At 63.8% G+C, this 14519-nt stretch overlaps 3 protein-coding genes across 3 annotated transcripts; 2 read left to right on the plus strand and 1 right to left on the minus strand.

The window, feature by feature from the left end:
• On the plus strand, nt 1–1386 carry EMIHUDRAFT_226431 (hypothetical protein; the record flags this gene model as incomplete). Its single annotated transcript, XM_005788768.1, has 4 exons — nt 1–415; nt 608–810; nt 916–975; nt 1126–1386. The coding sequence occupies 4 exons, from the start codon at nt 1–3 to the stop codon at nt 1384–1386; spliced, it is 939 nt and encodes a 312-aa protein (XP_005788825.1).
• Nucleotides 1387–9706: 8320 nt separating this feature from the next.
• On the plus strand, nt 9707–10238 carry EMIHUDRAFT_110249 (hypothetical protein; the record flags this gene model as incomplete). The annotated part of the gene is made up of 2 exons (XM_005788769.1): nt 9707–10015; nt 10083–10238. 2 exons carry the CDS (start codon nt 9707–9709, stop codon nt 10236–10238), a joined length of 465 nt encoding a protein of 154 aa, XP_005788826.1.
• Nucleotides 10239–10741: 503 nt separating this feature from the next.
• EMIHUDRAFT_467196 (hypothetical protein) lies at nt 10742–13721 on the minus strand. The gene is made up of 8 exons (XM_005788770.1): nt 13420–13721; nt 13033–13329; nt 12831–12926; nt 12498–12797; nt 11999–12103; nt 11888–11926; nt 11418–11780; nt 10742–11230 (listed from the first exon to the last, which is right to left on the minus strand). Exons 1-8 carry the CDS (start codon nt 13684–13686, stop codon nt 11066–11068), a joined length of 1632 nt encoding a protein of 543 aa, XP_005788827.1. The 5' UTR covers nt 13687–13721; the 3' UTR covers nt 10742–11065.
• Nucleotides 13722–14519: the final 798 nt, after the last annotated feature.

Consider the following 14519-nt stretch of genomic DNA (forward strand, 5'->3'; position numbering starts at 1 on the left):
ATGTCCTCCGAATCGGCGTCGGAATCCGAGGCGGACTACCACTCGGCCGACTGCGACGCATCTGGGAGCGGTAGTACCTCGGCATCCGAGTCGGGCAGTGGCAGCGGCACCGAGAGCGACTCAGGCTCTAGCCGCGCGGGCGCGGGCGGCTCCATCCGCGACGCTCCTCCGTCGGACGAGGACGAGGACGAGGACTCTGACGACGGATCGGTGGTGAAGTGCCCCGACGGGCACATCATGGACGTCGTCTCCGCAAATTTCATGTACGGCTTCGCGCAATGTGTGCTTTGCCCGCACGTCTTCAATCAGTCGTACGAGGGCGCGTACAGATGTGGCGCTTGCAACGTGTTGCGCTGCCTCGACTGCGACTTGTCGGAGACTGCTCTTGCGGGTATGACCATGGGTGCCTCAGACGGTGCGAAAGAGTCTGCAGCCGACGCTACGGCGCGGCGCGCTCGTTCCAGGGCGCGCCTAGAAGAGTTGCTTCGCTCTCGCGGGGCCGACGCTGCAGCTGAGACTGGCGGGGCTGAGAGCCCCGCCATGCCGACGCCCGCTCCGCCCCGGCCAACTCCCCGCACCAGCGCCTCGAGCCCCGCGTCCGGGGCAGACACGGCCCCGACTGGCACGCTAGCCTTGAGGTCCAACATGGCCAGGCCCATTGAGCTCGCAGCTGGCGAAGCCGAGCGCGAGCGGCAGGTGGACGATCTAGTGGCGCAGGACCCTGAGGGCGCCCTCTGGCTAGCACGAGAGCTCCTGCGCCGCATTCCCACTGCGCGGCTCCCGGAGGAGTCGATGCGTCATTATGCCAGGGTACCCGACGTCGATCCAGATGTCGAGGCGGACCGACGACGTGAGCCCCCGACGACGCTCACAGTGAGGTCGGCGCCCGGCGCGCCATTGGTGGTGCGGCGGCAGGTGCGCTGCGCTTGCTGCGACACGCTGATCGGCGACGGCGACACGGCCACATGCCCGATGGTTGAGATGCTCCAGCTCCTCTCTGACGACATGCAGGCGCGCCCTCGCACAGCCCCGCCCCACGCCTCTGCCCCCAGCCTCGTCCGCGCCCTCGCAATTGGCCCACCCTCTTCAACACAGCCTCACGGCACGCATCTCGTCACCACGCAGGCTCGAGACGACATCATCGCCAATGAGATCCAACTCGGCTACGACGAGGCGGGCCTGCACCGATCTGCCAGGTATGTCTTCTACCGACAATTTATCGCGATGAAGTACGGGCACCTCGGCGCAGGCGTGCGCATTCGCCTGCCAGACTGTGTAGTCGCGGCAATCCGATGCCGCTGGCCGGAGCCCAGCTGCACGTGCGATCACGTGGCCATAGCGCGTTGCACCGCGCATGGGTACACTGGTTTCCGTGCCCAGCGGTGAGATCGAGAGACGCACAGTCGGTCGGTCGACGTGTACTAATGTTTCTCAAACATGCCATTATAGAACACTGTACGAGACCTGTAACCGTACTTAGAGACTGAACACAAAAGGGCTGTAGTGTACCGCACCAAACTCGACAAGTGCAAAGGGAGGGTCCTGGGCTCGTGACGCTGCTGCGCCCGCCCCATCCACCACCTTGCGCTGCCAGGCGGCAAGCATGGCAAGGACCTCGTCAAAAGTCATCTGAGCACAGAGCCCGTAGTTGTCCCTCCGGAGCCTCGCACTGGGACCGAACAGGTCCTGCCGAGCGCGGTAGACCCACACGGGCTCGAGCACGGTGCCCTGCACTAAGTCGCGCTCGATCACGATGATCGGCCTGTCGATAAGGTCCGCCAGCCCCCACAGAAACAAAGCAAATGCGCGACCAGATGAGGCCCAGTAGCCAGGTGTGCGAAACCTGTTGAGCGCCTCCCGCGCCAAAGAGGTGCTCGCAAAGAGGTGCTCGCGTATCTGCGTGAGCGAGATGCCTAGCTCCGCGTCCCGCTCACGCACGCCGTCCGTCTCCGTGATCGAAAGGACTCGATCGACGACCGCGTTGCGCTCCCTCGCAATCCGAGCGCAGGCTGGGGTGGTTGCCGCCGCCTCCGCCGAGATTCGATCGATCGAGCGCATCACAGATCGCTGAGCGCAGTTGCCGTCTCCGTTGGCCTGGCCACGTCGCCAACCGAGTCGCTCGAGCCGCGCGTATGCCTGCACCTGGGGCACATGCGAAAGACGCGACTCGACAATGGGCCGTATCCCGCTCCTGGGGATGACGTCACAGTGCTCGGCCCCATCGAAAGCGATGGGAGCACCGGCGGAACCGGTGGCAGTCGAGCAGGCGCGAGCAGAGGAAGCGGAGGAAGCACCGGCGGTGGCAGTCGAGCAGGCGTGGGCAGAGGAAGGTCCGGCTGCGTGCAGCGACTGCAAAGACGGCATAGAGCTGGACGGAGGAGGACGCGTCGAGGGAGGCGGCATACCCGACGGCGGCTTTGACGGAGGCATGGAGGGAGGCGGCATGGAGGGAGGCGGCGGCATGGAGGGAGGCGGCGGCATCGCGGGACGCGATGAGGCGGGCGGGTTCGGCGGAGTCGGTGTCGCACGAGGCGCCGCATCAACCTCCATGCCATCCTCCGCATCGCTGCTCCCCCCCTCTGCGGGCGGCAGGCGGTCAATGCCGATGGGCATGCCTTCCGGGTACATCTCCTCCTCGCAGTCGGGGCAGAGAGCCGTCGTGGGCTGTGGGAGCCTGCCGCCGACATGCGGCAAGCCGCAACAGCCCACGACATTGTGAAGGCACGTGAGCTCGAGTCGCTGCCTCTTCCCTTTGCGACGACTTGCCCCGCCAGGCTGCTCCGCCTTCGGATCGGGCTGCGGTAGCCCGCGCGGCTCGCGGCCGGCTGCCAGATCAGCGGCGTGCTCGGCTCGGCGCCCGGCCGTCCACTTTGGCGCCCCCGGCTGCCTCTGACGGCGCTGTCGCTGCGACAATGGAAGGGAGTACGGCTCCGGCAGCAGACGTAGCGGCACAACATACCCGCAGAGCGGGAGCGCTGACGCAGAGATCTCGGCGCGTGGGAGGGTCTCGGAGAAGCCCTGCAGAGTGGAGGTTGCAAAAGTGGCTGGGAACCGCGGCTCGATCCCCTTCCTCCCCGAGTACGGCACTGGATGCAGGGGCGACGATCCGGTATGCAGTGTGGCGGCTGCAGCAGCTGAGAGAGACGCGCGGCCGACAGCGTCCGCTTCTGCCGTGCGCGGCAGCAGCTCTTGCAACTGCAAGCGCAGTGCTGGTCGGTCGCCGATCGGCTTGTGGCCGAGAAGAGCCGCGAGGTGCTCGCGCAACGGTCCCACCAGCATTTTCATGACCCCCCCGGCCGCAGCGGCAGCCGCCTCAGCGGCTGCAAGGGCCGCCGGATGAAGGTCGGGCAGAGCCGCGCCACCCGACCCGCCTGCCTTCTCGCCGCTCTCACCGCCATCTGCTGCCTGCGACGGCGAGCCATCGGACGAACTCGCCGACGACTCCGCTGCGGGCGGCTTCTGCTCGGCGGCGGCGCCCCCGGCGATGGGGTACACCGCAATCGCCTTGCGCGCGCCCAACGCGTACGACATGAGCGGCGGCGCTGTGGCTGCAAGCTCGGCCGTGGCAGCAGCCGCAGGCGCAGCACCAGCGCCAGTTGCTATCCCAAGCGCCGTTGCCGACGCTTGGATGGCAAACACGCCGCGGCAAGCAGCGCAGGACACGGACGAGAGGCCGGCCGGCATCCGGACCTGCAGCATCTCTGTGCACCGCGGGCACGCCGCCTGCACCCACTTTTGTGGTGGAGGCGGCTTTGCGACAGCAGCCGCATAGGCCTCCCAGCCCGAGGCCTGCCAAAGGGCAGTCTGCTTTGCCCGCACCGGCCGCTTGTACCAGCAGCGCGCCGAGTCGCTTGCCAGCTGCCCCGACTTGCCGAGGACCCACTTGTGGCCGAGGACAGCGCGCCCGACATTCTCGTTCCATTGCAAGACACTGCACCAGACGCCGAGCGCGTAGAAGCGTGAGAAGTACGACGCCTTGGGCACGTAGATCCGCAGCAGATGCATATACGACTCGTTCATGTACGTCATCCGTGCATCTGTGAGCGCCGTCAGCTTCGTCTCCCACTGGTCGTCGTGGAGCAGCGAGTCGAGGACGGTGAAGAGGTTGGAGCGCGGGTCGACATAGCCCTTGCCGGGGATCGCCCACGGCTCCTTGCGGTTGGGCTTGACCACAGGGTGGCCGAGCAGTTCGAGAATCTTATACTCCGCCGTGCTCGAGTCGCGCGCCATGCCGGTCATCAGGGCGATGCACGCCGTGCGCCACAGGTCAACGAAGAGCTCGCCCCTCTCCTCATCGGTGTACTCGGCGCCGGTGTTGGGGTTGATGGCGAAGCGCAGCGTGGCTGTGTGCTCCGACACAAATCGCAGCATGTTCCGGAACTCGCGGCGCCATGCCGTCGCCTCCGCCTCGTCGGAGGCCAGCTCCTTGCTCTGAGCTCCGCGCTCCTTTGCGGCAGCCGCCCGCCGCTTCTTCTCGGAGGTGTAGGCCTGGTACGCCTCCAGCTGCTCATCGTACCTCGCATTGGCGGGCAGCGAGCGCGCGTGCGCCTTGGCGAGGTCGGCAAACTGCTGCTTGAGCGCAGGGAGGGCGGCGCCATCCTCCGGGAAGCCGTCGAGCGCCTGGATGCGCGCCTACTTTCGCGCTCGTCCGTCCGTCCACCTCCGAAGCCCCAATCTCAGATCATCTGTGAATACAAACTACTCACAGCGTAACTTAGTGTGTGGCCCACCTAAACGGCCTGCGCTTCGAGTAATATTTAACCGTCGGTCCTCCATTGTCGCCCTCCGCAAGATGTTGCGTTTGCACTGCAAGTTCTCGCGCTGCGTGCCGAGATGCGCCCGGCTCGTGCGAGGCACGGCGCGGGCGCTCACGTGCCGCGCATCGAGTCGCCAGACGCAAATTTGAGTCACGTGCACGGGGATACAAGTGTGCCTCTTCTCGAAGAGTCTGTTGGTAGCTTCTTCATCCGACAGGCTTTGCGCCAGGGCAATCGTGAGGTCCTTGTCGACTGCGAATTCGGCATTCGGCGCACTTACGCTCAGCTTCTCGGCGAGAGCGAGCGATGCGCGGTCGGTCTACGGCGGTTAGGCTTCCAGGCGGGTGACGCTCTAGGCGTGTGTAAGCTTCGCCCGTCCTTAACCCATCCTCGCGTCCCGGAGCTACTGTGCTGCACCACGCACGCAGGGCTGCCCAACAGGCATGAGTGGGTTGTGGCACAATTTGCATGCCATCTTGCGGGCCTTGTGCTGGTCAACGTCAACCCTGTGCCTACCGAGGGCGTGAGTTGCAGAATCAGACCTCGCTGGCAGAGAGATAGATCTAGCAGCTACAGTCAGTCACGCCCTGCGTTTGGTGACCCTAGCTTTGCCTTCGTTCGATGTATGATCTATGAAGCGTTGGTGCATGCACAACACATGTACATGTGCATGCACATGTGGAGAGAGATAGATCTATCAGCTACAGTCAGTCACGCCCTGCGTTTGGTGACCCTAGCTTGCCTTCGTCTCTCTCTCGATGTATGAAGCGTTGGTGCATGTGCATGTTGTACAAGTGTATTTCTTTTTCTTGGTCGATTAGATTTTTCCTGTAGATTTTTATGCAGCAATCGACGCCCGTTGCTAGACGCAGCGATCAATCCGCAAAGTGCTGGTCAGTGGTCACTCGTCTGCGGACGATGTCCTCGGTCCGCAGTCAAATGCCTCTGCCTGTCTGAGCCGCTTTGGGGACACGAGCCTAAAGTCCTCAGCGTACAGCTGGCGGGCGAGCGACAACGTTGACGCGTTGCTGTAATAGGTGCACCACGGAGCGTGCCTTGTTACGCGATGTTTATCCAGCGGCTGCTGGGGAAGCCGTGGGAAGAGCTCGCGTAGACGCGACCAATCCTCGTCGAGGGAGTGCATGTGCAGTGTGTGCATCTGGCCCGCATACGGCGGCGAGGACCAGAGGGCCTGGGGGGAAAATATTCCGGGCAAGCTGCCCATTAGGGCCGACCTCGCTTGCTCAAGCCACCGAACGAACAAATCGAAGCTCATCCCCTCCGCCCACGAGTATGTGGACTCGTTGCCATTGCCGCCAGCCCGGGCGTACTCATACATCGACACAAGCCGGCTGAGGGGGTGGCGCCAGACCCAAAACCGTGGCGTGCTCGTGTTCGCTTGCGGTCGAATGCAGCGCTCCATCTGACGAATGGTTGCGTGGCACGAGTGGCTTCCCGACAGCCCCGGCGTTTCGCCCAGCAGCAGGCTTTCCAGGGACGTGCCTGCGGCTTTCGGCACGTGTGTGAAGACAATGCCGAATCGCTCCACGTAGAAGCGTTGGCGCTCGCAGCCGCACCGCTCGTACCGGCCCACCGCAAACGTGTGCAGCAGCGCCGCACTGACCGATGCAACGCGGTCGGAAATCCGATAGCCAACTGTTGCGAGCGCCGAGCCACCCTGGCTGAGCGCGCCGCGAACCACGTTTTGGAAATTTTCGGGGCTGTAGGGGCTCGACATCTGAAACAGCGCGACGCACGTGCCGTCCCGGAACGCATGGAAGCGGGCCCATTCGAGGGCGCAGCCGACACAATTTGCATTTCCTTTGGCGCGACTGTACTCTCCTGTGCGGTTGTCGAGTCTCGGCACGTCCACAAATTCCTCCTTGCACGGATTGCTATGCTTATTGGCGCGCCCGCGGCCATACTGCCGGCACACGCTGCTTAGCTGCCCATTCTTCTCGTGATGAGCCTTGATTCCGACGCAAAGAGGGCTTGATGCATGACCAAACCCACGCATAGGATAGGATAGAGAAGCCACAAAATGGGCGTAAGTTAGGTCCTCACCGTTGCCCGCACTGGCGTTGAGCAAAGGCTGATACGCCGGGAAGGCGCGCACGTAGCGCCGGTTGAGCGCGGCCGACGTGGCCGCCACACTTGTCAGAGAGATGGCCACCTCGGTGACAAGGCCTGAGACGGTGAAGTCCTCAGGCGGCAGGCGTGACACCCCGTGCGCCCCGCACAGACGCATGGTTGACTTTGGTCCATACAGGCCGGGAGCAGCCTGCCATGTCGGGTAGTCGGGAAAGCCCGGCTCCCTTGCTACCATCTCAGCCAGCTCGGTGACGAGCTCCGATGTGGGGAGCTTGTCGTCGTCCAGGTGCAGCAGCACGTCGTTGCGCGCTGAGAGCGCCGCGAAGAAGCGGCTTGCCACGCGAACCCCTGTTGAAGCCTCCAGCTGCGCCATGTCCAGGTGGCGGACTCGTCTGTTCTGACAGATGCGGCAGCTGCCATTCGTCGCCCACGTGAAGCTCTCCGATCGACCATGACCAACTATGATCTCCGAGCCATTGCGATGCAGCACGTTGAGCCCGAGAAGATGTGTGAGCGTAACGTTCAGGCTTCGTGGTCGGCCAAACGTGGGAATCACCACCGAGATCGCCGGCTCTGCCGGCACCACCATCTCCTTCCCACGGGGCCGCGATTTCAGGCGCAGTGGTTCATCGTACTCCTCATCCGAGGTGTGAAGCCTCCACCGGCCGTCGGCCATTTCGCACTCATACTCGGTGGGACGAGCAGCGATCGGTTGCGCAGCCGTCGGGCGGTCAAGCCCTGCAGTCGCGGCCAGAGCACGAAATGCTGGGACTCTTGCCGCCAGAGAACGCAACGGTTGGACCTCGCAGCCCAAGGCTTCGAGGTGCCTTTTCACCAGGGCCTTGGCATCCATGTAGAGCTGAAGATCCGCTGCATTGAGCACCCTGAGCTGCTGCTCCATCTCCGGCAACAGCTTGGCTGAGTCCGATTTGTTTGCCGAAGATGTCGCCTTGGGCTTTGGCAAATAGCCGTGCGCCCAGCCGAGCTTCTTTTTCAGCGCGCATGCACTATCCGCCGGTCTCGAGATAAAGGTGTCGAGGGTGAGCACCAAGTCGATCTTCTGCAGCGCCTGGCGTGCCTGCTGCACCGCTCGAGCGGAGAGGCCGCGCTTCGCATATGCCTGCGTGCATGCGTGCGTGACGAGCATCGGGGCTACGGGCTCGCCGACCAGCAGCCGACTGTAGATGTTTGCTTCTGCCGTGGCCCACTCCTCCACGCTGCACGTCGCATCCGTCGAGCTGTTCTGTGAGCATCGGCGCCCTGCGTGCCCGTGCAAGTTGTACGAGCTCCAAAGTCGTTCGATGGGCTCCCGAAGCAAAGTCACCAGCACCACGTTTTGGCGCAGGTGAGAAAATTCCACGGCTGGTGCAGCGAGCGCCGGGAACCAGTGTTCGGTGGAGACAAAGCTCGTGCCTGCACTTCTCACACGCTTCACGCGATCTTCGAGCAGGCGCGGCCAGCTGTGAAGCGTATGGCCGCCGACTTTTTCCACCTGACTTCTGAAAGCTGAGCTGCAGCTCTGCGGGGGGCTCAGGCCGCCGCGGCCTGCAATGATCATGGTCCAATCAAGCTCGCGCTGTCCCGTTGTTCTGATCAGCTCCAAGTGGCTGTGCTTGCCTTTCTGGCCAGGGATGCCTCGCAAGCCATTCAGCAGAGCCAGCTCTGAGAAGGATGTCCCCGCCGCTTTGTGGAAGTGCAGGAGCCAGACCATGCGATTCTCGACTCTCTGCAGCTTTGGTGCTGGAATAGCCGTGGCGCTTTTACCCCGTGGATGCATATTGTTAGATGGGTTGCGTGTGAGTGACGAATAGCCGGATGAACAGGGAGGACGAAAGCCGAGCGAGGTCACCCGGCAGCTTACCGAAGCTCACCAGCCGGGGCGCTCGACACAGCGCGGAGACGTTTCAGCAAAAAATCAATGAGAGGCTAGCCGACGGAGGTGGGGCGGAGGGGCCGCCTCCGAAGAAGAGACATCAAAAACGACTGCAGAGGCAGTGGGGCGACGCCCGAAAGGCGAGCAAGAGACCGAACCAGACTGAAGATCCACCCTGAAAGGTGGGGATGAGGCCGGGCAGTGTACACGTTAGACAGTCGTGTGTGTACGTGACGGGTGGTGTCGTAGTGTCCGTGTCCACTAGCTCCGAGTAGAGGGGGCGTTCTGCAGTTAAGGGGAAACCCGGTACACGGAGCCCTCTCGGAGAACTGTGTTTACTTTAAGGCCCTTGCCCTGCGAACGCGCACCCCCGGGGCTAGGGCTCTCTTGCCCGCAACCCGATGCCAATCATCCGGCCCGCTGGGTGCGCTTCTGAGCTCCCCGGCCCTGGATGTGCGGTTAATGACTGCACTCCAAGTGCTCCAAGGCGCTGTCTGTCTGTCCGTTCTCGACTGTCCGTGCATGATGAGCGTGTGACCTGGGCCCGGGGTTGTGTTTTGTGTTCATGTCCCACCCCCTGCGGGTAGCCCTCCCCCCCCCCCCCCCCCCCCCGGGCCTCCAGGGCCTCCATCCAGGGCTCGCACGCACCTCAACCCCTCATGAACTACTCGAGTAGCGCGCAGCGCGCCCGAGAGACATTTTCTTCTCAATAACAAGGTCTGTCTGTGAAGGTGGTAAAAGAGGTAATACCAATAGAGAGAGAGGTGTATGACCTTCCTTAAGAGATGTAGGACCTTCCTTAGGCTTAGGTCCGCCTCTCACACTCTCCCTGTCGGCGTCGCTTCTTCTTTTTTCTCATCTATCAACCTAGGAAATACCTAGGAATTTCACCTCTAACATCCCGACATGGAATTCCTATCCATGAATGGCGGCTGAGAGCGCGCGCCGCGGGTTGGGTTCCTTCGATCACCTCTCTGAACGTCCCATGACTCCCCTCGAGGCGGAGCTGCTCAACTCGACCACTGTCGTATGTGTCAATCGCACTTCCGTTGTCAACGCCACCGAGACTTTCGTCCACTGCTTTGAGCCGTGGACGAATGAGGGCCAGGCCCGATTCGCCCTGGGCGTGGTTGGCACCATCTTAATCCTCCTCAGCATTCTTACCCTGTTTGGGGCTGGCGGCGCAGCGAAGCAGGCACCTGACGACGCGGAGATGGCGAACTCGCGCTCGGTGGACCTTGGCGCGTATGGTGAGGCTGGCAAGGGCGGCGACGGGGCCTTTGCTGCCGTCAAGGTCCTGTCGCCAGTCGCTTGGGCGTGGATAGGGGTCCGATCTGGACCTGAGGTTGCCTACTACTTAGGCGTTTGCGGACTCGGTCCCGGGCTCCAATCTGCTCTGGAAGTCGTTGAAGTGGAAGCGGACGATGCCGGACGACGCCCCACCGGGCAGCCTGTACGCGGCGATGCGGCACAGCGCTGTCCAGCGCAAAAACTCTGGATTTTACGCTATGGCCTGAGGGAGAATGGAGTTTGTCGTGAGGGGAGGCCAGTCGCCATGAGCCAGTCGGTCCCCGCGCCGGCCGCGCCCGCGAGAGAGCGCTCGTGCCCGGCCTCCCCGCTGCCCGCCCGCCGCGAGGCGTTCACCTTGTATCAACACATGCTCGTCTCGACGCTCTCGTGTACAGTAAAGACACCAGGTTCCGACACTGAGCCCTCTCCCGTCGCCGCGTAGGTAACGCGTAGGAATTTAAGGAAACATCAAACACGGCTTTATAACCCTTTGGTGGAGCCGCCGCCGCTTCGGCCGCCTTCGAGAGCTTTATGCCTAACAGACAGTAACACTTAAAGCCGACCCGGTCCCCGACGGTGGCTCGTTGGTGTGTTTGTGCATATGTCGTTATGTGGTACACGTGTGTGTCCCTCGGCCCGCTTTGTAATAACTTTTGTACATAACTCACACTTTTTGTGCAGAGCACCAGCAGTCTGACGACTGACCGTCTCGCCGTGCGTCGTGCTCGTGGAGGTAACGAAAGGTCCGTGTACGTGTACTGGCGTGGCTTGTGCGGCTAGAGCGTACTACACCAACACCTCCACATCCCCAGCGGCCAGCGCCCCCGTCGCCATCCGCCACATGAGATCATGACACTTGAGACACCACGCACGCACCTAGATGCCGCCTGCGATCCTGCGACTCTAAGAGAGCCGCAGAGGAATATGACGTCCAACGCGCAAGACCCGATTGAGACGGCTCAGGCGGCTCGCGTCTACGCCTCACCATGGGCATGCCACACGTTGAGACATGCCTCTGGGTGACTTGTATGCCTCCGTCAAAACGCCGCCCCTCTCAGAGCAACTCGTCGACGGCCACACGCGCCTGGCGGCGGCGACGAGCCACGCCTGCGGCTGCGGCGAGGAGGAGGGCCGAGACGGAGGCGAGGAGCAGCAGGCTGGTCGCCGGGCCCCCGTGCGGCGGCGAGGAGGAGGACGGGAGCGGCTCTGTGGAGAGAGCCTGGCGGCGGGGGAGGGGGGGGGGGTCGGAAGGGGCGGAGGGGGGGAGGGGGGGGGGGGGGCCGGTCGCATCAAGGCGGCAGTCTGGGAATTCTGGTGCGCGTTGGAGAGCCGGGCTTGGTTCCAGGCCCGCTCCCTGCTCTCCCCTCGGCTACATGGCTAGCGCCGTGCTAGCGGGGCAGGCGCGCCTGGTGGTCGCCGAGTGTGGTCATGTCCGCGCAGACGCAGGAGTGCCAGTCCGGGTCTGTGCCGTGGTCGGGGCAGCCCGGCTCGTGCCCGAGGGCCGCGTCGGCGGAGGGCGCCTTGCAGCAGGCGCCGAGCGCGCCGCAGTAGCCGGGGCAGAGGCCTCCCATGCCGCCGCACGCGTCCCAGCAGTTCTCACCGATGTGGTCGATCGGCTCGTGCTTGGACGTGATGACCTGCACGTTGAAGTAGGCGCCCGCGTCGGTGTGGCCCGCGACGCCGCCGAGGATGGGCAGCTCGTACTGCCCCTCCTCGAGGTCTGTCATCAGGTTGGCACCCATGTAGTCGTTCACGAAGTAGAACGAGTCCTGCGGAGAGGGGCGTGTGTGTGTGTGTGTGTGTGTGTGTGTGTGTGTGTGCGAGTGCGAGTGCGTGTGCGTGACAGAGAGAGGGGAGGGGAGGAGAGAGTCGCTGCCTCATCGAAGAGCTCGAGGAGGAAGGCCTTCCCCTCCGCCTATTGGCCGCTCCGTCGCCCGCACCTCACCACACACCAGTCAGGGCGGGGGAGGCCTGTCCGCCCCCTCGCCTCGGTGATGTCGCAGCAGCTCGACCAGTTCGGCTCGAGCGAGTTGGAGACGACGTGCGTCGCGCACTCGTACGTCGGCACCGTGCCCGGCCGGTCGTTGTGCGCCTGCACGCAGCGGAGACCGCGGCTCGACCTCGGCTATACCTCGGCTGGACCCCGCCTCGACCTCGGCTACCATCTCTGCTGGACCGACTTTTCGGGACCTCGGCCACGTCTCGCCCCCGGGACCTCGCCTACATCTCGCCTACATCTCGCCTATATCTCGGCTATATCTCGGCTCTGACTCAGAGGGAGAGAGCACGCAGTCGCGTGAGGGAGTCTGCAATTTTCGCTGCAAAGGGCAGAGAGAGAGGGAGAGGGAGAGGGAGAGGGAGAGAGAGAGAGAGAGCGGAGAGGGGGGGGGGGGTGGAGAGGGAGGGAGAGAGAGAGAGAGGGAGAGAGGGAGAGAGAGAGAGAGAGAGAGAGAGAGAGAGAGAGAGGAGAGGAGCGAGGTTCGCACCTCGGCGACATCGTCCTCCTTCTCGAGGTTGGAGAGGATGTCCTCCTCCATCTGCGTCGTCATCACGGCCGTGTGCTCCTCGGTCGCGCGGTACACCTTCTGGCGCGTCGCCTCGTCGCCGTGCGTCAGCGCGTATGTCACAAACTCGGGGCTCAGTCCGATGCGCTCGTTCTCCTCGCGGAAGGTCGAGATCTTGACCCAGCTGTCCGGGTAGCGGTACTTGCCCACGCGCGGGAAGTAGTCCGCCTCGACGAGCCCCTTGGCCGACATGACGCACAGGTACTTGCGTAGCTCGTGCGCCTAGTCCAGCCCCACCACTCTGAATTCATTCACGGCCGCGACGCACTCGGGGCCCTTGCGCCGCCGCTGCGCCTCGGCGCCAGCCTTGGCTTCGTCAAAGAGGAGCTTGTCGGTCGCCCCGCCGCCAACCTGCAGGGCCGGGGGGGGAGGCTGTGAGTCCAGGAGCCTGCCTCTGCGTGTGTGTGGGAGGGGTGTGGGAGGGCAGGCGGCGGGAGAGAGTCTGCTCGGGGGCAACCTTGACGGCGTCGATGTTCTGCGGCGGCGGCGGCGGCGGCGGGAAGAGCGGGATGCTGACGGTCAGGGTGGGCGCCGGCGCGTCGGCGTCGACCTCGAACTCGCCTCCCGAGAGGGCGAGCACGTAGGAGCCGGCCGTCGAGTTGGCGGGCAGCACCGCGGTGCCGAGCCAGTCCGCCTCGTCGCCGGTGAGGTCAGAGTCGAAGACGGAGAAGAAGTACTCGGAGTGCTCGTGGTGGCCGTGGACGTGGCAGCACATGTCCCAGAGCGGCGTCTCGTTGTTGTCGTGCTTGCCGGTCTGAGCGGTGGGGGGGGCGTGGCGAGGCGTTCAAGGCGGAGGCCGCGTGTCGCAAGCGGCAAGGCGAGCGGCGAGGCGTGTGTGGCGGGCCTTGCAAACGAGGCGACCACCGAGTTCGACCTTCACCCAGCTTTCCGGCGCGGGCTTGCGCGGCCAGGAATCGACCCGGCCGGGCAAGTTGGCCGCGGACCGGATGCACACCTGCATCTCGCAGGCGCCCGTCTCCTCGGCTGCCGCACACGGCGCGGAGAGAAGGTAACCGCCTTGCTTTGCTCTTTCCCTTTGCTTCTCGAGGTTCGCGCCGGCGTTCAGCCGGTCGTAGGCGTCGGAAAGGACCAAGGTGGCGACCGACAGCATTGCGGCGAGATCCCCAGGGAGCGCGGCTCGAGCCGCCTCTATTGATTAGGAATGAAGAAATGGTGGAGCCCCTCCTTCTCTCTTCGCAGTGGAGGCAAATTTCTTCTGTACTTTTTCCGGGGTGTGGTATGGTGCCCTCGGCGCCAAAAGGGTGGGGGGGTATGGTCCTGACCGCCCAAGGCTAGCCGGTGGGGGGGGTATGGTACTTTAGCCGCGCGGACGGCCAGCGCGGCGCCTGCGGGTGCGGGTGCGGCGACCGGCGCGGGTGCCGCGCCCGCCGCTCGCCAGGCGATAGCCGACTTTGCCGCCGCGCTCTACTTCTAGACTAGCTAGCAGGGGCACTAACTCCAAACAAAACAAAAAATCTCTCTCTCTAACTCCCGTGACGAAAAACGACCAACGGCAACGCACCGGGCGCCTGCCCGAGAACTTGAGTTCGAATACGTAGGAGGCATCAGAGCAAAATTGAGCCCGCTCAGGTGTGAAAAATAATATAAGGGTCACTCGACCATCGAGGTGCCACCGGCCGACCTCAGCAGTTTAGATGTTCGTGGACCGGTAGCGTCGAACCGGCGGCCCATACCCGTAGCACATTACCGAGGGTTGGTAAAAAAGAAAGGGTTGCCAGGTGAGAGCGAATGGCGCGGTTCACGCCTCGCACAACAGAGTCACGCAGTCAGAGAGAGAGATGCGCTCTGCATGGTGGGACATAAAAGAGAGCGAGTACTTGGGCGAGTAGGCGCTGTGCGGTCAACGCTGCCGCGCGCGACTTTGCGCGCGAGGCGGCGCAGCTTGAGAACGGCGGTGGGCGAGAAGCCGCCGCCGAACGTCTC

The sequence above is a fragment of the Emiliania huxleyi genome, assembly GCF_000372725.1.
Source record: "Emiliania huxleyi CCMP1516 chromosome Unknown EMIHUscaffold_132, whole genome shotgun sequence".
Lineage (NCBI taxonomy): Eukaryota > Haptophyta > Isochrysidales > Noelaerhabdaceae > Emiliania > Emiliania huxleyi.